Here is a 26,861-nt window from a genome sequence, read left to right as displayed (position 1 = left end):
TTCCCAAATGCCATCTTGAATTAGAGATGTGATGCTGAAAATTTAAGTATTTATCGAAAGAACAGAATTACCTTAACAAATTGGTAGTGGTTATAAAACAAAAAAAGGCAAAGATATATGAAGATGAAAGTTTTCATTTCCTCTCTATTCCTCTATACATAATCTAGGTGAGAGAATGAGAAATATTATATCAGTTATAGAAAAATAGCCCAACTGGAATTATGTAAATCATTTTTAACTCCACTGCCTCATCATTGGGACAGTCAATCTCACTAATTTATGAGCATCTTAAGAGCAGGAATCACATCTAATTCATCTGGTGTCTTTAAAGCCCAGAGTCAAAATGAGGTCAATGTCCACTAAATTTCTTTCTCTCTCTTTCTTTCTTTCTTTCTTTCTTTCTTTCTTTCTTTCTTTCTTTCTTTCTTTCTTTCTTTCTTTCTTTTGTTTTTAAGGTACATCTTTTTTAAAAAGAGCATTATAGTCATCCATAGTAGTTTGGTTCATTTTCACAAAATCATGCATGCATGGAATTTAGTTCACTCCATTTCAGTCCCCATTCTCCACCCCCAAAGGCCAAGATCAAAGTTTCACCAGGTTTTATTTTCTTCAGAGAGCAGTCTGCTTACCTTGCCAAGGACCTCTTCTTACTGTATCCTCAAATATTTTTTCCTTTGTGTACATATGAATCTAGTGTTTCTGTGTGTTCAAACTTCATCTTACTATTAGGACATCAACCATATTGGTTGACGAATGTAAAAAGAAATCATCACTTCTTTTTACATTCGTCACTTCTTTAAAGACCCTAACTTAAGTAGGAGGTGCTGGAGTTTATGGTTTTAACATGAATTTTGGGGGACAGACAACTACAATACCATATATGTTGTATTATAAAAATATTATGTAATCAGATATTATATTTTATAATAGATTTCATGAGTATATTTGTAATAATCTTCTTATTTTTCTTGTAATCTGTGCCTTTATGGACTAAGTTGTGCCCCATTCCAAATTCACATGTGGAACCCCTAACCCCCAATATGACTGCATTTGGAGATAAGACTTTTAAAGAAGTTATTAAGGTTAGATTATGTCATAAGGTTGGGGTGCTAATCTGGTAAGAATGGTATCTTTATAAGAGGAAGAAGAAAGTCTTTCTCTCAAAACTCTTATGTAAAGACACATTGAAAAGGTGGCCATCTATAAAGAAAATAAATTTCTGTTTTAGCTACTCTGCCTATTGTATTTAGTTAGGGAAGACCACAACAAAGATTAATATTCTTTGATATAATTTTGCTTATTTGTGATTAATAATTTTATAACATGATTCATTTTAATTAGAAAAAATAAATTTTATTTATAATTTGAATATTTTAAAACTAAAACAGAAGCATAATATGAATAAAATGTGTCCCATATTCAAACTATAAAGTAAGACATTATAAGAATATAAAATTATATAACTTATTTTTTAATTCCATTGAGTTTTCAAATAAATAATTCATTCACCAAAAATAAATACATTTAGAAAAAGCAACTCACATCCCTTATAGATAATTTTAATTCCACTTGTGGTTTTTATTTTTATTATCTTTAAAAACTTAATACCCTTCTTACTAATGTATAAGCATTATGTAACATTATTTAATATAATTGAATCAAAGAATGAATATATTTCAAGCAACAATCTAATATGTGATTCTGCAAGAGTACACTGAACTGAGCTAAAAGAACATGGTTTTTTAATCAAGTAGGTGCAAGCTTTATATTCTAGGTCTTTTGTGCCAATGTGACCCTGTATAAGGTCAAAATCTGTAAAGTCAAGAATAATAATTCCCAAAGTTATATGATTAATAAAACAGTTATAAATAGTCAAATATGCATTACATGACATGGTATATTATAATTATTGTTGATTTAAATGCAATGCAGTATGCTCTAAGGTTGTATTCTTGTATTATTCCAATATAATTAGTCATTAGTGATATTTTGAGAACTGTCTAGAGGTGATATCATTGTTGCTAAAATAGTTTTTTATTAAAAAATACTTTTCTATTAGAAATGAATATCCTATTGACATGAAAATGTCAGAGAACCAGTATTTATCAAATATGTCCTCACATTAATAGATATGATGGGAGAAACTTTGTTGAAATTCTTATGTTTAAAATATAAAGCATACAAATTTTCTTTTGATTTTTCATTTCCTACTTTTGATCCTTAAAGATTGATCAAATGAGGTAAGCCCAGTAATTCAATCAGGTAAAAATTTAGATGCATTAATTTCTGCAAGGTGTTTGAAAGGTGTTTGTGGTTAAAATCTAATGAAATGTAAAACAGGAGCAAAAGAAGTTTTAAATACTCATGTAAATCCTTATGATATATATGTTTTTGAAATTAAACAATTTTGTGATAGCATTATTATACTTTATGGTACTTATGAATATTGTGTTATTTAGTTGTATTCTTCTTGGCATATCTGCCAGTAGTGTTGACATTAACAGGAGTTGTTTCTGTTTTGACATTTTATGATGTGAAGATGCAAGCATGGAAGAATGATTTTGGCATTAAAGCTAAGCCATTCAGATTTATTTGTTCTTTATCAGCAAATACATGCCTATAAGGATATGTTGAGTGTGATAAAATTACTTAACATTTAGAAAGCGGCAGTATGGTTAATAAAATGGGGTCATTAATTCAAGATATGTGTATGTGTTTTATGCTGGAAATAAATGTATTAAAATTCAAAATAGTCATAAATGCTATTAGCTTTCCAATTAAATTTGATGACATAGTGGGTGAGGACTTTTACACGAGTTAAATATCACTCTATGCAATATATAGAAATTAATTCTTAAAGATTTTTAGAAATTTTTACAAAGCTAATTTTTGAAGATTAAGCTTTGAATTTATAACTCATGGCATGTGAATTTATTTTGAACACTGTAAAACCTAGTGTGTAAAAGTGTAACAGAATAAATTATTAATGACAATTCTCTAGTAAAAGCTACCTACCAGATATAAAATCTACTGAAAAATGTAAAGATAATACTGTCTTATGGATTCATGAAAGCAGGCCTTGAGATAGATTCAGAATAAAAAAAAAAAGAAAAAGAAAGCAAGTATTGATTATATTTTTCACCCTGAATGTTTACCAAGGTCTGTTTTCTGCTACACACTATATAAATACTCAGATGAATGACTTATGGCCCCCTTCTCAAGAAACTTCTTTTTTAATGGTTCCCTCATCATTTTCCTTAAGCTCTCAATAGCATTTGATAGAAGTAATCACTTTCTTCTGAAATCCTGTCTTGGGTGCTGGAATGTTCTCAGTGATTGAGCATTTGCCTAGCATGTGCTAGGCTCTGGGTTTCATCCCCACCACCACACACTGCACACACACACACACACACACACACACACACACACAAAACAATAAAACAACAACAAAAGCAACAACCCTCATGTGAAATCCTGTCTTGGCTTTGGTTACAAGAAAGTATTCAGTTTCTTCATATGTTTCTGAGTGGTCTGCCTTTGTTGCACTGTACAGGATTTCCAACTAATAGGGACATTACCTCATTGCATTCTTATGTAGGCTTTAGGTTGACAGTACCTGCTGAGGAACAGTGTTATATTAAAATAAAATTTTGTGTACTACTCTAATAACTCAAACATAATGATCATTTGTACATGAGGATAGGAATTGTGTGACAATCAAAGAGAAAGGATGATTGATTTCCAAACAAAGGAGCTTCGAGTAGGCAGTAAATTTCCTCCACTCCAGTGCCACATCACACCGAACAGCTGCAGAACTCTGCCCCCTGCTTCTATGCCGACAGAAGTTTCCTTCTTAACATCTCTCATCTCTTTCATCTTTCTATCTTCAGGATTTGAGTTTTCAGCATCATCTTTAAGCCTCTTTTCTCCTTTTTCTTTTCCTCGCTTTTTAGTAATCAACCGTAAAGTACTGAAGGTGCCTCCTGAATTAAGCACTATAGAGGTTCTTCTCTGTTAAATCCATTATTGATGAGTGGAGGTGTATGTTCAATAAATGAGCTGGATCTAAACTCCCAAATCTTTTTTTGGAAATACTTTTCACAAAACTGTACTGGGTTTCTGTAGTGGCTCTGGTGATTATAGACATTAATATGAAGAGTTTACATAAAATTATCTTTAAAACTTTAGAGTACAAAAGTATATATACATATATAAATCTTAAAGTAGTAAGTTGTATACATATATGCATTCATTATTTTAACTGTATTATATAACATATTTACTGCTTCAGATATACATCACACATTTGCATAATAAAAGATTTCCCAATATTTGCATACTCCTTTTGGAGAAAAAATAGGTTATGGATTACTTTATATTTGGAGTTTTCTATATTCAGACCTGTGTTCTGATAGCCATTCAATAAATACTATATGACTAATGATCTAGCTTTGTTGTAGTCAAAATTTTTTCAGATTTTTAAAAAAATTCTGTAATGTTACAATGACAATAAAAAGGTTACTGCACTGACTACAAGGACCAAGTCATATGACTCTTAATGTTTGGTTAGCTTATATGCATAGACAATCTGATTATAGTTACTTTGTAAGTTCTTACTCATTAATCAGTTTCTTTAAAGGAAACATCATTTCATTATTAAGGGAAGTTTTAAAAATTAATAATACAAATTTTAAATTTGAAAATTAATTCAACAAATGTAAAAAGTATGACATTGGAATAATTTAACTGAAAGTACAAATGTGTATTATAATATCATAATTTGGGTTTTCTTTTATAATCTTAGTGCTCAGGGAGGATGTATTTCTCATGTACTGCCAGAATTTCTGCTTGAACCCCAAGATTATAAGAAGTGGCTGGAAATATCAGTAAGAGAATATAATTTCTAGAACCAATCTATATGTATTATTAAATGTATGGATATTTGGATTTTTTAAAGATTTAATTTTAGAGTTCAGATTTTTATGTATAAAATATACTAAGGTTTAAGCTTCTTTAGACAGATGATATTTTGTATGTCTCTACATTGATCTAAAAATATGTGATTCCTATGCTAGATATTCCTAGATAGCTTTTCATTGCTTTGGAGGGGATTTATAAAGGAAAAATGGTGTGAACTTATGTAATTTGTGTTCTTAAAATAAAATTTTAGAATGTATACATTCCAAAGAAAGAGTTTCAAATGACAATTTTACCACCACTTGTCACTTCCTTTCTTCTGAAACAGGGGAGAATAGAGAGAAGTTAAGCAATAAATGCATAGTTTTCTTAGACAATTCACTTGATGAAAACCTATATAGAAAGGGAATTGATTTTGAGGATTCTGAAGGCTTTTAGGTAAATGTGCTTTAGTTGTGTCACTGTCACTATGCTTACCATATGACATGAGAAGAAAAGCAGGTACCTGTTGTTTAGCACCATGCTGAGTTCCTCTAGCTAATCCAAAGGGTGTGGCTTCATCTGGGCTCAGGTTTCAGGAGAATTTCGCATCTTGTTCTGCTACTTCTACTACAGAGTGAGCTAATAAATGCATTGGGTGAATAAATCTATCACCTAAACAAGGGACTGTATGCTCTGGAAAGTTACCTGTGTTGATAGTTTCTAATATTGGTACATGGGAAATTAGAGCTCTTGATGAATATATAAAAAGGGCAAGAAAATTTGCTGTTAAAAAATGCTGAGTGGTTAAAATTTTAGATGTATATTGCCTTGCATTTTAATTTATCTTGTAACATTTTGTTTCCTAAAGTCTTCCAGTAATACCACACCTCTGAGTTCCTGTGCATCTAAGGAAAAGTGTTCTGTTATTATAGATATGGATAAGTTTGAAGACTGGAGTAAACGGGCATGGACAGATGTATTTCTTCAAATATACAAGGTAATACTTCCACTCTTATTTGCTGCTCTTTTTCAGTTCACATGACTAGTGTTAAATAGTGTTATTTAAAGTGTAAGTAATGCTGTCATAAAAGATTTAAAAATACAGTGGCTTAAGTAAGATAGTTTTTTTTCTTCTGTATAAATATTGAGAAATGAGTGATTTGGAGCTAGGAGTTTCCCTTCCATCCCCACTACTAGGCTTTCATGTATGGGTCTAATTTATCAGAACAAAGAGTAGGTAAAGGAGTAATAGAGGGCAGGGAGATACCTTTAAAGGATGTCACCTGAAAAATGTGTCATTTCCCTTTTCACATACTGTTGTGAATTTAGTCATATCAACATGGGTATCTTCAAGGAAAGTTGAGAAATATAATCTCTGGAATGGGCAGCTACAAGCATATTCTGGTATTAACTAGAAGACCTAAATAGACAGTACTGAAATTTATATTTTCTGCCTCTTATACACAGTACACCATGAAGTTTTTCTGGAGTGATACTCACTCATTAGGATTCACACAGCTGAAGGCAAGTCCAGTTTTAATGAGATTCTCAAAATTTACTTCTAGCAAAATTACATTTATAGATAGATGAACATACATTAAATTATGCCTTCCAACTCTGATTTAGTCAGCTTTTTCACTGCTGTGACTAAAACATCTGACCAGAACAATCTTAGGATGAAACGCTTATTTGGTGGCTCATGGTTTCAGAGGTCTCAATCTACAGACAGCAGGTTCCATTCTGTCCCACTGATAGAAGGAGCAAATCTAAAGCCAAAGAGTGGCAAATTCACTACTTTTTGGGAAAATTAAACATAATGTTGGCTTATGAATTTTATTTACTTATTCATTCACACAATCATTTGTATATTTAATTTGTTTAATCCATATTTCCCAATCAATTACCTATGTGGATTTAGATATCAGGCATCACTTGTAAATGCAGAATTTAATAGAATGTCAGGTACATAATATATGCTCAACAAATATTTTTGAATGAATTTATTCAACAACTATTGTGGCCTAGGCTCTATACCAGGCTCAGGGAATATATGAGTAAAATTGATATGATCTGTCTTCTCAAAGAGTTTAAGCCTTGGAGGAGGTTATAAGCAACTAAATGAATAATTAGAAGGAAATGAACAAATGCTAAGACAGGGAAAGACAAAGAAACTACAAATGAGTTCACATAGAGAGGAGCATAAATTTGAGGGCATTGAACTCTTAAATATGACTAGGAATTTGCTAAGCAAGGTGAGACAAACTTGGAGAGAGGTAATATAATTTGTATGAAGGGAGTGGTAATGGCACTTAGTAAATAAAGCAAGGTAGGGCAAACTTTATTTGGAACCAGTAGGATATGTACAGGGACCACTGCAGTGTGATTTTCTAATAGCAAAGAAAGATTGGGCTCAATTCTGAGTACAGCATGGGAAAGTGGAAATTCATAGTAAAAGAACAAGATGGAGTCAGCTAGTAGATAAAGACTATGAGGAAGAATCAGCAGCAAGGGGGGATTCTGGCTAAACCAGCTCAACAGGATTCTTGCTTAAAACAGGCCAGGGTGATTAAACATCTCCTGGGGAATGGTGAAAGATTCAGAACCAAGTCAGATGTCAATAGTGATCAGACATTGAGGGTGGGAGATCAGTCCTAAGTGGATTTAGCAGGGGAGTTAGTAAAACTGGATTTTACCAGATAGTCACAAATTGCCTAAAAGAAAGTTCAGGAGCTTGACTAAAGTTTGCTCAGAGAAAGAATTTTTGCTACTACATAAGCCAATCTAAGGAATCTGGACTTTTTAGATAGTATGCTGAGATTGTACAGAACTATTGAAGGGTTGTAAACACAAGGGTGACATGATAAGCTTTGCCTTCTAGAGATATCACTGTGGTACAATATGGAAACTGTTGGGGGATGTGTTTATGCATCAGGTGCTATGACCCAAATGGGAATTCTGGTGGTAGTAGGAATGATGAGGCAATGGCAACTTTAATGAATATTACAAATAAAACTCAATAGAGTCTTCTGAATGGCTAGATCTTCAGAATTGATGGAATCAGAGAAGTCAAAAATAACTGTGGAATTCTTGCTTGGATACTGAGAGGAGTTCGAATCTAGTCCCTGAAATACAAGACAAGAAAAAAAGAACAGGATTTGGGAGGGGAGGCAGAAGGTGTGACAGGGCAAGAAGACATGGTAAATTAATTTTGTTCCTGTTGTGTTTGAAGAGCCCTGCATAATTACCAGAGTGGCATATTCATTAGTCTGGAGAGATCTGATGGCAACACAAATTTGGGATTTTTCATTCATCCTATGGTAAAGTTATAGGAATGAATAAAACCATCTGCAGAGCTGTATTTCTCCATAAATTGTGTCTAAAGCATGGGTAACTCCAGACACTAGATTAAATTAGAAATGAATTGGTGATTTCACATGAAAAAAGAAAACAATGTTGTTTAGATACGTTTCACAGGTTAGAAATGAAAGGTTCTGATTTTCACAAGTCCGCTTAGGTTCTGACTATCATATTCCTTGAACTCATGCATGTATACTAGGACTACATTTTTCATTTCTTCTTGTCTAATAGTTAGATACAGGATATAGGTTATTTTGCCCAATTTGATTGTGTGTAATTTATTACTTCTGTGTGTTAAACCTGCATTTTGAATTATAGCTATTTTCCTGCATGATATTCCCAAGTCACAAAAATGTATTGGTGGCTAAATATTGGATTACTGAAACATATGAAAAATGAACTAACAGAACCAACAGAAACACTTAAAGTCAGAATGTTGTTCTAAATGTTAATATAAATAAGGATCTCAAATGAATATTAAGGATGACTCTGTATGTGCTAAAAGATATGAATGTGATGTGTTTACAGAAGACTGAAAAAAATGATCAGAAACAAATATCTGAATAATTTTTATCAATTCATTTATTCATTTGTTTCCAGTGCATTTTCTGTTATAAGGTCTTTTTAAAAAATAGTAGCATGATTCTATCAAATGTTTTTGGTATTTTCAGACAAAGAGTAGTAGTCTTTCTGACTAAACCTTTTTCTCAAATTGATTCAAAATTTGTATAATATAATATTGGAATATTTGTTGCTGAAGGTGGACAAGATGACAAATCTACAGTCATTATCCAGAATTGCATTTGCATTTCCTAGGTACCTAGTACAGTGATAACCACATGACTCATTTTTATTTTTTTTAGTTTTTAATAGTTTTTCTTCATTCTCTTGGCATGTGACTGTTGTCTCTCCTGCTTTTTATTGTTGTTATCAATGTGCCTACTTATAGTAGTTCATTTTCCTATTTTGTTTTGTTGTAGTCTAAGAAACTAGATATGCAGACTTATTAAACTTTTCTATAAAATAAAAGCAAATAGACTCTGACTTAAAGTACACAAATATTTATAAATTAAGAAGGAAGTTAGGGATGGGGGTGTGGCTCAAGTGGTAGCGCACTCGCCTGGCATGCGTGCGGCCCAGGTTCGATCCTCAGCACCACATACCAACAAAGATGTTGTATCCACTGAAAACTAAAAAATAAATATTAAAATTCTCTCTCTCTCTCTCTCTCTCTCTCTCTCTCTCTCTCTCTCTCTCTTTCTCCCTTTAAAAAAAAAGAAGGAAGTTAACTTTGATACCAAGGATTGTAGCTCAGAGTATTTATATATGCAAGAACCATGGTTTTGAATTATATATTTTCAGTCTTGCCTCAATGAGGATTTGTCCATATAGTTGAGATTTGGATAGAGGAGTTTTTCCTGCATGTGCTTTGGTTTTCATCTTTATTGTAACACAGTAATAGTCCATATTACATATGACATTTTAAAATCTACTTTGCCCAGCCATATCTGAACATGCCAATGTCCTTTAAATCTTCAAGAAAATTTCCCTCTTATGGGCACAAAGACTATGGGAAAATTCAGTCTAATGCTGATTAGTTACTAGTTTCTAAATTGTCTTTCCCATAGACAAATATATTCTAGGAATATTATCTTTTGCATCATCAGTTGCGTAGGCCTACTCTGCATCACCAGCCATATGGTCTTAGGTTTGTTTGGTTAATCAAATGTAGGATATATTGTAGACTTCATATTGTGACACATTAACTTAGCTTAAGAAAGTACACAAGATAGGTAAATAAATGCACAGCAACAACAATGCAGGATTCTTGTGGCTCAGGGCATAGCTTAAGTGTTGCACTCACTCTACACCCAAGACTGAAATGTTTACAAAAGTTAGGGCCTAGTGGGCCTGGGTCATTTCAATGTAGGAAAACATTTAAATGTGAAGACCTTTCTATTTCCTAGTATGGCAGCATCCTCATTACTTAATTCAATATCTTGACCCTGAGTTATGAGTTCTTGATCCTGTATATGATCCTCATCTGGACCCTCAATTAACTTGGATCTCCTATAAATTTATTTTTGTCAATTCCTTGAGTTAATGATGTAAAGAGATTTAAACCCCATGTTAAAATATTAGGCACTTCTAAGTCTAAAAGGAATGGCATGAGCTGGCTATTGATTCTTTCCTTCTAGTCAACCTAGTTGTATTCAAGATGATTCTTCAGGAGAAATCCAACTATTGCAATTGTCTAAAATATCTAGAGATTTATGGGCAACTTAAATATGAAAATTGTCATCTGTTTTCTATGCCAATACATTGAAGACAATATTTTTTTAAAAAGTCATTAAGAAACAATAAGCCAAATAGAATACCAAAATTCATGTGGAAATGGAAGAGCATATGGCAATGGTGGAGAAGCAATCAATATATGTACATACATATTATTAATAATAATTTTGTCATTTTATTTTTGTCTTCAGTATGCTCCATTGTGACATAGCCAAGGACTCTAATCTATCACGTGGCCAAACTACTGTTTATCACATTTCTTGAATCAGACATTTAACAAAATTGGATGTGTAGACAATGTTTTGTGATAGCAGGAAAGCATTTCCTAAGTATAAATCACTGAAACTGATTTATATAAACTTCATATATTAGCAGACAGCTAACAAAGAATTGTGTCCTCTGTAATTCTCATTCCTTTCCTTCAGCTCATGTATTATGTGGTTTGGATATTAAGTAATAAATAGAAATGCTTTTCCATGGTGCATTTGGTTTGCTTGAGATGAGGTCATATGCTTTATACATGAATTTATTATTTATTTTGTTTTTCTGGCAATTTATTTTTGAAATATTTGACAGAACTATCATTCTGTGGCAGAGTCAAAACTAACAGGTCTTTCACTACTAATAGTTTCCAAAGCCCTTCGGTAGAATTAAGTACTCTGGATGGTGGCTCTTTCCGTATTAAATGTTACATCTGTGCTCCATGTGGGTCCATCATTAAATCTGTGTTCTTAGTCAAGGGTCACTTGCAGATCTTGTCTCATTTGCGGAGTAGAGGTGACAGATGACAGATGAATCCTGTGCCAGCTCAGGTTATTAGCCTGAAACATTTATTTCGTTGGCTGGACTGAGATAATTCATCATTTAATATTCCATAGAAAGGGATGGGAGTCCTTTTCAAAGGTATTTAGTATTTTTATAGTATATGACATTTGAAACTTAAGAGTTCTAGATCACATAACTGCCAGAATAAAAGGAGAAGGTAATTTTGTTACACTTCTCTTAAAAATGCCAAAAGTGGTGCAATTCACATTTGTGGATGGCTATTCTCTCTAGACATAGACCAGATAAATATTCAACACTCAGTAATGGATTTTTGATGAAATTTTAAACTATTTTCCATAATAAAAAAGAAAAGAACAGTTTTAGGATTGTCATAAATATCTTAATAATTTTTAAACTGTGGTTATTTGAGATATTATGTAGTAGCATGGATATATACTACATAAAGAAGTGAGCACTTTTTTTCAAAATATAATTAACATTCTAGACTAGGAAAATGCTTTTTAGGTTGGATTCTCCTAGAAGCGGACTCTGAGAAAAATATTTAAGTTCATTTAGTTTGTTTCAGAGTGATGTCAAGAAGCAAGGGTAGTAGAGTAGGGAACTGAAATAGAGAATATAATTAAGCTAATAACATATGTGATTTCAATCAGGTTTTATCATGGGCCACTGAGGCTCAGTCCCACTATAGTTTTAGGGGAGACATTTTAGAACACATCTGAGATTTATCCCAATGCAGTGATGAGGAAGCCAGAGTATTTAACTACCAATTCCCTGACCTTTTTGTGTTGGGTCTACTTCTGGGCTCATTATGCTCTGGCACTCTGGGCTTGCTTTCTGCTGGTTACATGTGCTCCAATATGCAATAAAAAATTCTTCCTGCAAGTATATGAAGGTGTTCATAATAATCAGTTTTTGGATTGAAGAAGTGAATGCTGGGTGAATATGAACAGGATACCTCCAGTATATCTATAACATATGTTACCCAAACTATGGTCTTCACACCCGTGTCACTGGAGAACTATCTATTAAATATCTGGTATGAAGCAATGAGCTGAGCTTGTAATGTGTACTGTAATGTAAACCACATTCTGACTTCTTCATTCACAATGTCTTAATATTGTGTGTTTGTGTGTCTGTCTGTCTGTCTGTCTGTCTATCTATCTATCTATCTATCTAGATATATATAGTGTGTATGTTCTAGGTAGCAGATTAGACTCTGTGCCAAATGGCAAGTTAAAGTGTGACTTTGAGAAGTGCCTGTTTAGTTCCTTTGTCTATTTATTGATTAAGTTCTTCAGGGAGTTTTTGGTGTTAAGGTTTACGAGTTCTTTGTATATCCTAAAAATTAATGCCCTGTTTGAGATACAGTTGGCAATTTTTTTTTCCCATTCTGTAGGCTCTCTTTTCATGCTCTTTATTGTTTCCTTTGTTCTGAAGAAGTTTTTTTATGCCATCCCATTCATTTTTTATTTTACTTTTTGCACTTTAGAAGTCTTGTTAAGGAAATCAGTTTAGGAGTCTTGTTAAGGAAATCAATTCCTAAGTCAGCATGTTGGAGTGTGGGCTACATTTTCTTCCAGTAAGTGCAGGGTTTCTGGTCTAATTCCAACCAAAAAAAAAAAAAAAAACAGTAAATGAGCAAAGGAACTAAACAGATTCAACAAATATATGAAAAAAATGTTCAACATCTTTAGCAATTAGAGAAATGCAAATTAAAACTGTACTGAGATTTCATTTCACTCTAGCCAGAATGGCAATTATCAAGAATACAAGGAACAATACATGTTGATGAGGATGTGAGGAAAGGGTCCACTCACTTTGCATGTGGGACTGGAAATTGGTGCAACCATTCTGGAAAGCAGTATGGAGATTCCCCCCCAAATTAGGAGTGGAACCACCATTTGACCCAGTTATCCCACTCCTCAGTATGTAGCCAAAGATTCAAAATCAGCATACTATAGTGATAAAACCACATCACTGTTTATAGCAGCACAACTTACAATAGCTAAGCTGTGGAGCCAACCTTGGTGCCCTTCAACAAATGAAAGGATAAAGAAATTGTGTTATATATTCACAATGGAGTATTACTCAGCCATTAAGAAGGATGATTTTATGACACTTGCCAGTAAATGGATGGATATTGGGACTATTGTGCTAAGTGAAATAAGCAATCCCCAATAGCCAAAGGTCAAATGTTTTCTCTGATATGTGGAAGCTAACTCACAATTAGTGAGGGAGGGGAAGAATAGAATTTGAGTAGATTAGACAAAGGGGAATGAAGGGCATGGAAGGGGAATAGGAAAAGGAAAAATAGTTGAATGGATCTGACATAACTTTCCTATGTATATATAGTGAATCTCACCACTACAAGAATAGGGTCTATGCCTGTATAAATGTCAAAATAGACTCTACTATCATATATAACTGAAAAGTAACAATAAAAATGTGTAACTTTGAGTAGATCTTGGCTGTTGTGCTCTACTAATCAGACACAGAATCTTTCACTTAATATTATGTATTTATATCCAGATAAATTATTTCATGATAACATGTGGTGTGCGTCTTGTAAATGGCAATATGATATAAATATGCCAATCTTCATGGCATAGGATGAAAATATGTCGAATTATAAAATTTTATGCACTTTATCATCTTAAAAACAGACCTCTTCTATATGTATCCATTTGAAAATCAGTTTTGACTGAATAACTTACTACTTTGATTTCCAATTTTTTTTTTGGTGGGGGTGGGTACTGGAGAGCAAACCCAGAGATTGTTTGCAACTGAGCTATATCCCCACCTCTTTTTATTTGTAATTTGAAACACAGTCTCACTTAGTTGCTTAGGGCCTCACTAAGTTGCTGAGGCTGGCATTGAACTTGCAATCCTCCTGCCTCAGCCTCCTGAAATGCTGGGATTACAGGTATGTTTCACAATACCTGGCTCAAATTTTTATTTTTTATGGCTGATGTAGTAAAGAGATTTAAAAAAGCATTTTAAATTCTTGTGTTTTAAATGAATTATCATTCTAACATCTGTCATCAAAGGTAGTTATTTTTTAATTAGTAATAAGTTTCTTTTAAATTGTGTAGTATGGTGCCTTATTGACTAAATGCTATAAAAGAAAAATGTTGGGAACTCAAAATGAACATGCATATATACATAAGTGGCATACATGTCTTACTCCAGAATGGTTAAATTTAGCCAGAAAATACTAGTACATTCATTTACCCATCATCTTTTATTACTCATCAAATATTATTTTGTTAATTTTCTATTTAATCTAATAAAAGTTGTCTCTTTCTTTCTAATTTCAGGTTCTGGTCCTATCCCGAGTTACACCACATTGTAGCAGTAATGCACCCCACATACATGTGAAAAATACACCAAAAATCAATCCTACTTTTATATCCAGCAATATATATTCTAGTTCCGAGAGGATTCTGCTAAGTTGGTTAAACACAAATTATGAGAATACTCGACATATTATATGGGAAAACTGTCAGAAAGGTAAAAGTTATTTTTTCTTTAAATAAATCATTGCCAATTGTTATGTGACAATATAAAAGGAGCCATGAAACCATACTCGGAATCCATGGATTCAAGACCTTACTCCAGCATTTATTCTTGGTTCTGCAAAAAGGATGTCTTTTCAACATCTTCAAGATGAAATAATAAAAGATGCTTTCTTCATTTATCTTGAAGAATAAATTATATATATATATATATATATATATATATATATATTTTTGAAATATATAAATTTCATTTTCATTCTGAAAATGAAAGATAGTCCTAATATTGTTGCTAGCATTTTTAGCTATATGAAGTATTACATTTAGGTGACAGTGTTAAAATCTTGTACATAATTAGTTGAGATCAAGTAAAATTTGATGAGGAATCATCTTGCATGTCATATGAGGATATACTGGACATCATTTAAGTGCAATAATGTTTCATTTATTTTTTGGAGGGTAGGTTATGTTAGATTCATACATTGAGATATGTAAGTGTCCATAGATGGGCCAGCCCCAGTGGGCACTCTCTAATTCTGACTTGCAAGATGATACTCTATCAATTTTTATCCCAAGAGCCTTAAACTCTTTTTGAAAATCCTAATTGCTAATATAGTGCACTTTTTCTTAGTCATAAGCATTGATTGTAGTGTTTACACTGTGCATGATCATTGTTTCTTTAGCTTGAATTCAGCTCTCCTCTTCCAAATACATGCACACCTATTGTGTTTAGAGTAGGATTCATTTTAAATTCTAGTACTTTTTGCTATGTTCAACCTTCAGAGTTTAATCCAAATTTTATAATTAAGGCAAAGATTAAGAGGTTTATTTCAAATGAGATTCTTTGAATTACAAGTTGCTCTTAACTTGAAGGTATTATTTTTAAAAACATGGTGACATGAAGATTGAAAGATATATTTAAATATTGGTATTTGAGAACAATAGACATAGAAAGATTTTTTTCTAATTGAAATGATGAAACTCAAGATCCATATTTTATAAGATGATTTTTTCTGTTTAAAAATATGAAGAATGAGGTGTAAACAGGGGTGAGGGATATTCTTCAGTGTTACTGTGCTTGCTTAGCATGCACAAGATATTTGGCTCCATCCCCATCATCACACCCACACACAAAGAATGAGTGCAAATAATATTAGGTTGGCCTGTGAAAACATACATAAAAATTAGTTTGGTAACTGTGGACACTTTTAACAAAGTGTTAAAAAATATGTACATATATTGAAATTAATAAGCTAACCTGTTATAAAATTATGCTTATATTTTTATCAACAGAATAGTTCATACAAGTTAGTTTTAAGAAACGTTGCATTTTTTTAAGATAACTTATTATAGGCATTTGTTCCTTTCTTGTTTGTTAGCACTTGAGTCTTATGCCTTTGCAAAGGCTTTGTTCTTCCTGTTCCTTCTGCCCAGAACATTATCTTCCCAAATTCTTCATTGTTTTCTTTTTCATTTCATTCATGCCACTGCTGAAATGTCAACTTATCTGAGAAGTTCTCCCAACACCCTCTCTAAAATGGCATATACTTTAGTCCTTATCTTTCCCTGTTGTGTTTTTTTTTTCTCAATAGCACTTTACAACATAACACATGTATCTGTTTATTGTCTGTCTCTTTCAGTAGAATATAGGCTTCTTTACAGGTGATATCTATTTTATTCAGTGCTGTATTCCTAGAGCCTACCGTTTTTACTGAAAAATAGCAGACTTAGTTTTGTGCTTTTATAATAGAATACCTGAGACTGGATAAATTATAAAGAATATAAGTTTATTTCTCACAGTTCTAGACAATACTACATTGAAGTTAAGACACCAGCAGCTTCTGTATTGTGTTAAGCTGCTCTGTACTGCCAAGATGGCACTTTGGTGCTATACTTTCAAAGGGGAGGAATATTGTGTCTTCATATGGCAGAAAACAGAAGGGTAAAAGGGACAAACCCCATCCACTAAGCCTTTTATGGCAACATTAATCCATTAAAGAAGGTGGAACTGTCATGACCTAAACACCTCCCAAAAGGCCCCACCTCCCTACACTATAGCATTCCAGATTATTTACAGCACATATATTCTGAAAGACACATTGGATTATAGCAAGTAACGATGTTGGTTGAATAAGTAAATAAATAAAGAGGAACATGCAAGTTTTAGACACTTTCTACCTTATTCTAGATAGTTGACTATCCATTAGCTTATTAGTTTATAGTTTATCCTTACTTATATAAAAAGAGATTCATTCCATGTTTGAAACTCCATGGAATGTGGTAATTTTTTAAAAAGTTGTTAAAATCAATAAAAAGCATCTTCTATGTAGTAAATGGGCATCTGTCTCATGTAAATATGGGACAGTAATTGCCAGGACGTAAATTTATTCTTATATACCCAGCCTTTTGTTTCCAGTAGCTGTTTGTATTATGTCAAGTTAAGTTGTTTTATCATTAGCACTACAGTGTAGTTAACTTTTTTTTTTTTACCAGTTAACCACTTTTTCAGACTTTAGTGACAGTGTCTTCTTCAGTAGGTTATGCCAGTAATAAAGTATCCTCTATCGTATTCTGTTGGATCCTTTGCTTCAATTGCTATATTGGATTGCTAATAGAAATTTTATCATCCTGTAATTATCTGGTGACTCTGAGAGCAGCAAATACTATTTTGTAATGTAAAGTGGAATTTCTGACAGGATTAAGAACCTTCATTTAACTGTACTAGTAACAAAATCCTAAAATTGGAGCATTTTGAACTGTCTATTCAAAGGAGCTCTGCCATACTGTTTGACTTACACTTATTTCAACAGTTTTTCATTGTGACAATTATAGTTATTATAAATGAAAAATACTATTTGTTTTGGAGAGTTCTGAGTATTTTGGTAACATTTATCTTTTATGTACTATTTAAAGTTGCCCCTGATTCAGTTCAGTTGCTCACTGAACTGAAAATAATTGACAAATATACATGTGTAAGGGAATAAGTACACACACACACACACACACACACACACACATATATAGTGTTTTTAAATATAGACAAACACATAAATAAATATACATTGATTTGCCATCAGATGTTTTCTTGCCTGACTCCGGTATTTTATATATCTTCATTTATTTAATGTTTGTAATTAAATATTAATATTATTTAACAGGAAAACTAAAACAGAATGGTCTATTAATTTTTCCCAGGAAAGGGTGAGGCTGGAAACTGAGTCCAAGCAGTTTACTTCAGGGTTCATATTAAGTATCATTGTATAAGACTGCCCCTCAAAATATAAATCATAGGCTTCTTTACTATAAATGTGCAGAATTGTTATAATTCTTTCCCGATAGCCCCAGATGTGTTTCAATTTCTTTTTGATCCACAGTACTGATTTTTCAAGTCTGAATGCACATTGGAGTCAATTTGGGAATAAAAAACAAATATGGGACCCCACCACAGGTCAATTAAAACTGAATATTTGGAATATTCCCTGTATATGTGAAGCTTTTAGAAGATTTTTAGCTGATTCTGAAGCACTGTGAAGGCTAAAAACCCTAATGTGGGTAAATTTAGAAATAATAGATAAGATTAGTGAATGTAGAGACTCCATATAAGATAAATGTTTGTACTGTAAGAAATAAAATTTCCTGAAATATGTCTTAAATTTAAAAGGAATAGTTATGACTAGCATTATGAATCCTGAGATTTTTTTAAATATTGCCACATTTTGATTTTACATAGTGTTGATAATCATTGCCATGACAGGTGAAATAGATTACCCTCATTTTCTCTCACCTACCTTCCTTTGTTATCATTTTTGTTCTTTATTATACATATTGTCAATACCTGTAGCATTTATGTTCTGTCATCATTGTGCAAGTATAATGTTATCTGAAGTAATTTTTATTCAACTATTAGATGGTTGAATTCCAAAATCATCTTCTTTTTCTAATTGTCACTTCAAGGGTCTCTAGTCTATTAGTTCTTTTTGTAAACATCTTACTCTTATTTATATGTGAATGACATCTTAACTAAATATAAAATTTGATGATCATTCTTTATTGTTCTCTGAATCCTGAATAGTGCTCTATTGTGTTTCATGTGCAAAATAGCTTTGAAAATTATATATCAGCCTGATCACTCCTCCCCTATCAATGAATTGCTTTACTTGCCTCTAAACATTTTTATGTTCTCAGAGTGAGTGAGATGTTGAAAATTTTGAAAGCTGTTCTAAATTATCCCCTTTGTAAATTTGGCATATGAGCTATTTTTGATATTCCTCATAAGTCTCAGATACTTGTTGAAACTGAGAAATTAATAGCATTTTCTAACTTTTATAACTATAGATGATCTTTTATTATAGCTGATCTTTTTCATACTCAAAAGAGTACATTCAGTGATATTTACTGTAGGATTATTTTGTGTATTATTTTCACTATTCCAAAAGTTCTCTCCTTAGTTTTCTAGGAATTTTATAAGGAATGGTATTAACTATATATCTTAATTTGCTAAATTAAAATTGACTTTTAAATATTAACTAACCTTAGAAATATATTTTTCCTGATAGTGTGCTCTTACACCTTGCTGGTACCTTCCTTATATTTTAATTTATTGCTACTTTGAGAATGCACAATGGAATCAACTTGGGAATAAAATACAAATGTGGGACCCCATATGATAATTCGCCTATGATTTTTTCTGCATTTTTTTTTGCAGTTCATACAAATCTCAACCAATTGCTAGGAGAACATTCCTTCTTTTGTAACTTTGAAAAAGTTTCTGTAAAAGTGACATTTATCTATTTCTTGAATTCTGTAGAATTCATTAGTAAAACCATTGAGACTTTTGTTTTCTTTGTGGAGTTATTTTTAATAGCAAACCAGCTATTTAACTTTTATGTAATTATTCTCATTTTTAATTTCCCCTTTTGTGAGACTTGATAGCATGTTTTTATGAAATCAATGAATTTGATCAAATTAAAAATATTAGCACAGAGGCTGGGGATATGGCTCAAGCGGTAGCGCGTTTGCCTGGCATGCACAGGGTGCTGGATTCGATCCTCAACACCACAGAAAAAAAAAAGAATAATTAAAAAAAATAAAGATGTTGTGTCCACCGAATAAATATTAAAAAATTTTCTCTCTCTCTAAAAATATATTAGCACAGTATTATTTGTAAATTATTGTATATGTTGAATCATTTATGACTTCTAAATTATTTTCTTTATTTTCAATACTGTTTTCTTATGCCTTCATTTTTAAATTTATTCTTTCTCCATAGTAATTATCATCTTGGTTTTAAAAATTTTTTACTTTTTTCCAGTTTAATGATCATTTATGTGGAAATTCTACAAAGTATCACATATGTTATTTTACTTTCACATGATTGATCTGATCTTATATCTGTTGTACATAATTATCTTATAAACATTAATTTACATATTTTCATAATTTAACTTCCTCTACAGTGTGATTTATTTTTGCATTGAAGCATATATTACATTGCATTTCAAATGTGTTTTAAAACAAAAAGTGTACTGTTATCTTTCATGATACATATTAAAAAATCCTCAAAATTACTAGCAAACAGAATCCAGCAACATATACAAAGAGTTAAACAATAATTACCAGATGAAATTTATCTTGTGTGCAAAGTGGATTCTGTAATACAGAATATCACAGTAAAAACAAGGCAAATGAATATTTCAATGGATGCAGAAACAGAAAATCATATATGCAACAAGGCACTTGTTTTGAGAATATATACAAACCTCGCATTAAGATATAAAGAAAAATAACCCAATTGAAAAATGGGCAAAGGATTTCAAAAAACATTTCTAAAATGAAGATAAGTAAATAGTTCATAAGTACATGAAAAGACACTCAACATAATTAGTCATTAGGGAAGTGCAAAGTAAATCAGCAATGAGATGGCACTTGACACCAACTTGCATAACTGAAATTTTAAAAAGAGAGTTTTATTCCTAGCACTGCAAAAAAAAAAAAAAAAAGAAGGAGGAGGAGGAGGAGGAGGGGGAGGAGGAAGGGAGAATATAGCAAGTAGTGGCAAAGATTTGTAGAAATTGGAACTCTACATGCATTGCTAAATGGATTGTAAAATGGTGGGATCACTTTAGAAAATAGTTTGGCAATTTCTCAAAATGTTAAAAAAATAGATTAACCAATAAGAGAGGATGTGCATGCATTGGGGCACAGAATATATGGGAAATCTTTGTACTTTCTCAGCAGTTTTGCTATGACCCTAAAAGTTCTTTTAAAAAACAAAGTCTTCTAAAAACTAGATTAGTGATATCATCCATCAATTTTACTCATTAGTTTGTTTACTCACAATAATAGAAAACATATGTCCACACAGAAACCTTGTATGAATGTCCATAACATCATTATTCATAATAGCCAAAAATCAGAGTCAACACAAATGCCCATAAACTTATAAAGGGATAAACAAACCATTTTATTTGTGTGTGTGCATATATTCTACTTTATTAATATACATAATAATAATATTATACTATGTGAATATATGTATTAAATATATATGCATTCAAAAGTTCTAATGTTATTTAGCCATATAAATTAGTGAAGCTTTGATACATGCTAAAACATGGATGAAAATATGCTGAGTGAAAACACTGGAATACAAGATAGCACATATTTTATGATTCCATTTTTTTGACATGCCCAGAATAGGCAATTTCATACAGAAGATTTGTTTTTCTAGAATATGGAGACAGCAAGAATTTTGCAATGGGATTTATTTGTGTTGATAAAAATAAGTTATATGGCATAATAAGGTAGCTATAGTTAATAATTTACTGTATATTTCAAAATAGCTAGAAGAGAGGATTTTGAATGTTCTCAACACAAATAAATGATAAATGTTTGAGATGATGGATATACTGATTATCCTAATTTGATTATCAAACATTGTGTTCATGTATTGAAATTTTGCACTCTACCTGTTAAGTATATAGAATTATTTTTGTCAAGTAAAAAATGAGTTAAAATATTCTAAACATAGTAGAAATGATCATACAACTCTGAATGTATTAAACGGCAATAAATTGAACAATTAAAAGTGGGTGAAATTTGTTATATGAATTATTTCTGTTATAAATATCTAGTTATAGAGGTTGGGGTTGTGGCTCAGTGGTAGAGTGCTTTCCTAGCATGTGTGAGACACTGGCTTTGATCCTCAGCACCACATAACATAAATAAATAAATAAAACAAAGGTATTGTGTCCATGTTCAACTAAATTTTTAAAAAATCTAGTTATAATAAGCTAAAATAGAATTTACATAGAAATTATACTAAAAAGTGAGAGCACGTATTAAATGATTCAATTTTATGTTTAATCTCAAAGTCTCTTAATTCTTAATACCATTTAGGATCAGCATTTTTATTACTATTTTAATGTATCTTTATATTTGAGGTAATGTCAAGTAAAAATAGACAAAAGTGTAACTTGCAAAATAAAATTTTAAAACGTGTCAATCATCATTTGAATTTTCTGGTTCCTGACAAATTGTCACTAGAGTAGATTGCTGGTTCCCTCTCAAACAAACAAAACAGAACAACCTAGTCCAACTCTTCTCAGATGGTAATGTGAATACAAATCACCTGGAGAGATTTTGTTAAGCTATTTTTATAGCTTAGTTAAATGCTGGATTGGACCTAAAATTCTGCATTTTTAGCAGGCTTCCATTTGATGCTGGTATTGCTGATTCGCCTAGCTCACACTGAGAAGCAAAACCTTAGGGGGAGTATACAAGAAAGAATATTTTGTATCAAAAGAACTATCATGAAAGCAAAGAGAATCTTTGACATTCCTAAGGCTATGGTAACTGTAGTGAGGGCTTGGCAGCAGCCTTGGATATAAAAAACAAGATACAGGCATGGGATGTGAGATTAAAGAAGATCTTTAAAGTTTTGTTTTACTTCTTCCCAACATTGTTCTGAAATATCACTGCCATTCTATTCTTACTGAAAGCCATGTTTGAGCATCAACAGCTTATGACTACTGGTAAGTAATAATCAAAGCAGCTCCAAAGTTGTGATAGGTTGAACAAAAAATAGGTGTCACTTATTTCTGCTGAAGAGAATGGAAAACTAGAAAAAAACTCTGCTCCCACCCTTGTAATAACAGCAAAATTGAGACAAACAACAAATTCTGGATTTTTCTTAAAATATCCAGAAAACTGGGCCTGCAAGGCAAGAAAGTAGTCCAAAATCCGTGGAGGGACTGGATTCTTACAAGAACAAATGAGATGATAGCCATGGTATACTTATGGTAAACACAACTAGAAGAATTGAGTTAGGGTGTTTGTTTAACTGATTGAGTCCAGTGAGACTATTAAGCTCCAAGGGGCTGTACTTCATGTATCCTGCATTCTCTTGAAAGTTTCACTCCCTGAACTTCATCCACTGGTGACTCACAGAGATAATTGGAGTGAATCTGTAGATCATGTTCTCCATAGTGCAGACCTGGTATAGGGACAAGGAAGACTCCTATGTACCCTTGCCAGGGTTGGATTGCATTAAGGAACTTGGTGGGCAATGGTGGGCTTGGAAAAAAAGCTCCAGATGATGAAGACTAAACTCTTGCAATGGAGTTTTTATCCTTTCGCTAATGTCTATACAGGATGTGCATTTGCTCTCTGGTGGATACAATTTATATCCATTGCTGGCTGACTGATTACCATCAATGTAAAAGGCTAGTAAATTGCCTTTTTCAGATGAAACAATATTACTTCATCTCTTCTGAGAAAAATAAATACTGGTTATAAAAGTGAAAAATCTATATTTTTATTGAAATCCATAGATGGTAAATTAAGAGAAACACATTTAGATTTGCTGAGAGTAGATTTTAAGTGATCCCCACCCCCCCATACACACACATACAATGGTAACCGTGTAGTGACAGGTATATTAATTAGCTTGATTATGGGAATCTTTACAGAAGATATGCCTATATCAAAATACCACATATGCCTTAAAGATGTACAACTTTTATTTGTCAATTATGCCTCAAGGCTGGAAAATAGGAGAAGCACATTTGGTTTATCATTATTCAGCCAACCAGCAATCTGCATTTAAAATAATTGTTTTGATGACACTATACCTGTTATCAAACATAAAGTCATATGATTCAATCAGAAAAAAAAAATTTGAAGCATTTCAGGTGAAAAAGTTCCAAGAACTTTCTGTGAAGTAGGGAATATCTACATTTCAAGAGAAAAACTGAAGTCTTTCCCTTGTAGATGTAAACCAATCCTAGTTTGTGAAATTAAAATATGCATCATGAATACATCCTATTTTGGATTTTTCTTTATATAAAATGGGATTCAAGGAATTTGGGGGTATTTGTGAAGATCACCATTTTTTTCTCTTTGATTTCTGATTGGAAGTTATCCTCAAACTAAGAAGAATCTTAGCTGTTTTGGAAACTTAAAATGTTGCATTCAACCTAGCAATTATTTCTACCCCTCTTCCCAATTTAGGAAAGTTTTTCAGATACTTACTTAATATGCAGATACTTTTTGTTCCAGTCTTGGCATAGTGATCATTTCTGTAGTTGAGATTTCTTTCATTATTCCTCCATCTTATATTCTTTTTGTTTTATGTAGTTCTGGATATAGAAACTAAGGCCTCATGCATGCTAGGCAAGTGCTCTACCACTGTAGTACATACCCAGTCCCTTGTATTATCTTTTATAGGTCAGTTCTGATTTGTTTAAAATATAAATCTCCAACCTCTTCCACATGTTCTACATGTGTAAGAATTTCTACAACAAATAAAGAAATCTGACACTACAACTGTAGAGATTCAAGTAGTAGCACATCTTTTGAACCTCCTTACCCATACATGTTCATGATTGTTGATTAAACATATGAACCTCAAGATACTCAACAAGATGAATAGTCTTTAAATATTGGATTTCTCTTACATTAGTGCATGAGAGTATGTTTTTCAAAGAGTTTCATGTTGAAATGAAGGGGACAGCTTGTCTTTAAAGCCTTACAGATAGATATATTTCATGATACTAAACTCTGTTTGAAATTTATTTTTCTTAGCAAAATAATATGCTTTTTGTTCTCTAAACAAAGGCAAAATTTTCTCTCATTATAGCTCAATTTTCCATAAGATATCTTTTAACAAAGTAAAACTACTGTTGTTTACTCTTTTTCTTTGAAATAGATTCTGTTCCCTCTGAAAGATGGATAGTAAATTTTGACAAAGACCTTTTAGATGGCCTTGTTTTGGCAACACAGTTGGCAGCCTATTGCCCATTTTTGGTAAGTCATTTAACAGAACTTGGTGATTAAAGGCTGAAGCACAATATTCTGCAAATTTATTATTTTAAATGTCTTAGTTTTAATTCAAAAAGATGAATCTGAATGACTAGCATTGCCTTTTTGCTTATTTGTGCACTTTATTGCAATAATCTGTTACTTACAAATGCTAATATTTACATGAGTCCTTACTGCACTACAGAAGACACTTGAAAAGCAGCAGTTTTATTCTATTAATAAGGATTGTTTCCTTTTCCAGATCAAGTCTCATTTTGTAAATATGTACACACGACCAAGACGTCCTGAACAGTATCTTCACAATTGTCTGATTATTATAAATAGTCTTTATGAAATTGGCTTTGACTTGAACATACAGGTTGGTTCCTTTATAGAACACATTCTATATATTTTATGAGTTTCTTTTTTGTTTACTCCTTTATAATCTCCCTTTGTTCCCAAATTTTAAATCTAAATTGAAAAAATTCATACTTAAAGTTTGGTAATTGAAACATGACTCTACAAAAACCTACTAGATGTTAAAAGTTATAATATATAATTATTTGATGATGGGGCTGGGAATGTGGCTCAGTCGGTAGCACGCTCGCCTGGCATGCGTGCGGCCCGGGTTCGATCCTCAGCACCACATACCAACAAAGATGTTGTGTCCGCCGAGAACTAAAAAAAATAAATAAATATTAAAAATTCTCTCTCTCTCTCTCTCTCTCTCTCTCCTCTCTCACTCTCTCTTTTAAAAAATATATAATTATTTGATGTTACATATAATATAATGATTATATCTCATCAAGTATATGTAATAAAAAGAACTTCTAGTCTAGGTGTCTGAAACCATAAGAACAAAGCTTAAGTACATTATTAATATTACTCTTGGTCTAAAAATGAATTAAAAGGAGAGGTAATTATAGGAATATAGATGTTGAATTGTCTTGTAATTTAGTATCAGATAATGAAAGTTTTCACTTTTGGTTTGAAATAAATATCTGTATAGAGGTCACAATGGCAATACACATTTTCATTATATAAGTTTAATTGCAAGTAATAATTCCATTTGACCTTTCACACCAAATTTTCAATGGCAATATTCAAATATATATTATGTGTTTACTATCTTATGACCCCTTTTTTACTTAGGGATAATGAAATGATATAATAAATGATTCCTAACTTTGAGAAATATATAAATTTATTGAGCCATCATGATGCATATCTGTTAAAAGATGTTTTGCTCATTTAATCAAATATCAATAGGAATATTTGCAAAACATGTAGTCAGAATTCAGAAGAAGGAAGAGATCAATGTGATGTAGTCTGTTACACCAATGACATTGTGAAGAAGGGATGACTAAGTTGGGATCATAAAAGCTTATTTTGTATTTGTATTTCAAGGGGTGAAAGAAGTTGTTTTGTATTTGGATTTCAAGGGGTGAAAGAAGTTGTTTGCTCAGAGGAAATAGCATAAACAGACTGGTAGTATGGGAAAATTGTGTCCATTAAGGATATTTTGTGAATAGGTTTCCATAGTTAAAGTTTGGTGTTAGAGATATAAATATAGGTACATATGGGATATTGGATATCAGCAGAAAAATCAGGAGGTTACTGTGTATATTATGGGAATAAAGGCTTTTACTTTTGTAACAATGATCAGGATGGACGGAGAGGAGAAAAGCTATCCACAGGGAGCACAGATCA

At 32.1% G+C, this 26,861-nt stretch overlaps 1 protein-coding gene across 1 annotated transcript in view; it reads left to right on the top strand.

Moving 5' to 3' along the window:
• Cfap47 (cilia and flagella associated protein 47) overlaps positions 1–26,861 on the top strand; it is a 416,223-nt gene that overhangs the window by 160,893 nt on the left and 228,469 nt on the right. Inside the window, 5 exon segments of the mRNA XM_077793662.1 lie at positions 4,805–4,886; positions 5,768–5,896; positions 14,655–14,847; positions 25,060–25,157; positions 25,414–25,530. Coding sequence (XP_077649788.1) covers positions 4,805–4,886; positions 5,768–5,896; positions 14,655–14,847; positions 25,060–25,157; positions 25,414–25,530 — 619 coding nt within the window.

This window comes from Urocitellus parryii, chromosome X (assembly GCF_045843805.1).
Source record: "Urocitellus parryii isolate mUroPar1 chromosome X, mUroPar1.hap1, whole genome shotgun sequence".
Lineage (NCBI taxonomy): Eukaryota > Metazoa > Chordata > Mammalia > Rodentia > Sciuridae > Urocitellus > Urocitellus parryii.
The sequence above is the reverse complement of the archived record's forward strand: the minus strand, read 5'-3'. Positions and strand labels throughout refer to the sequence as shown.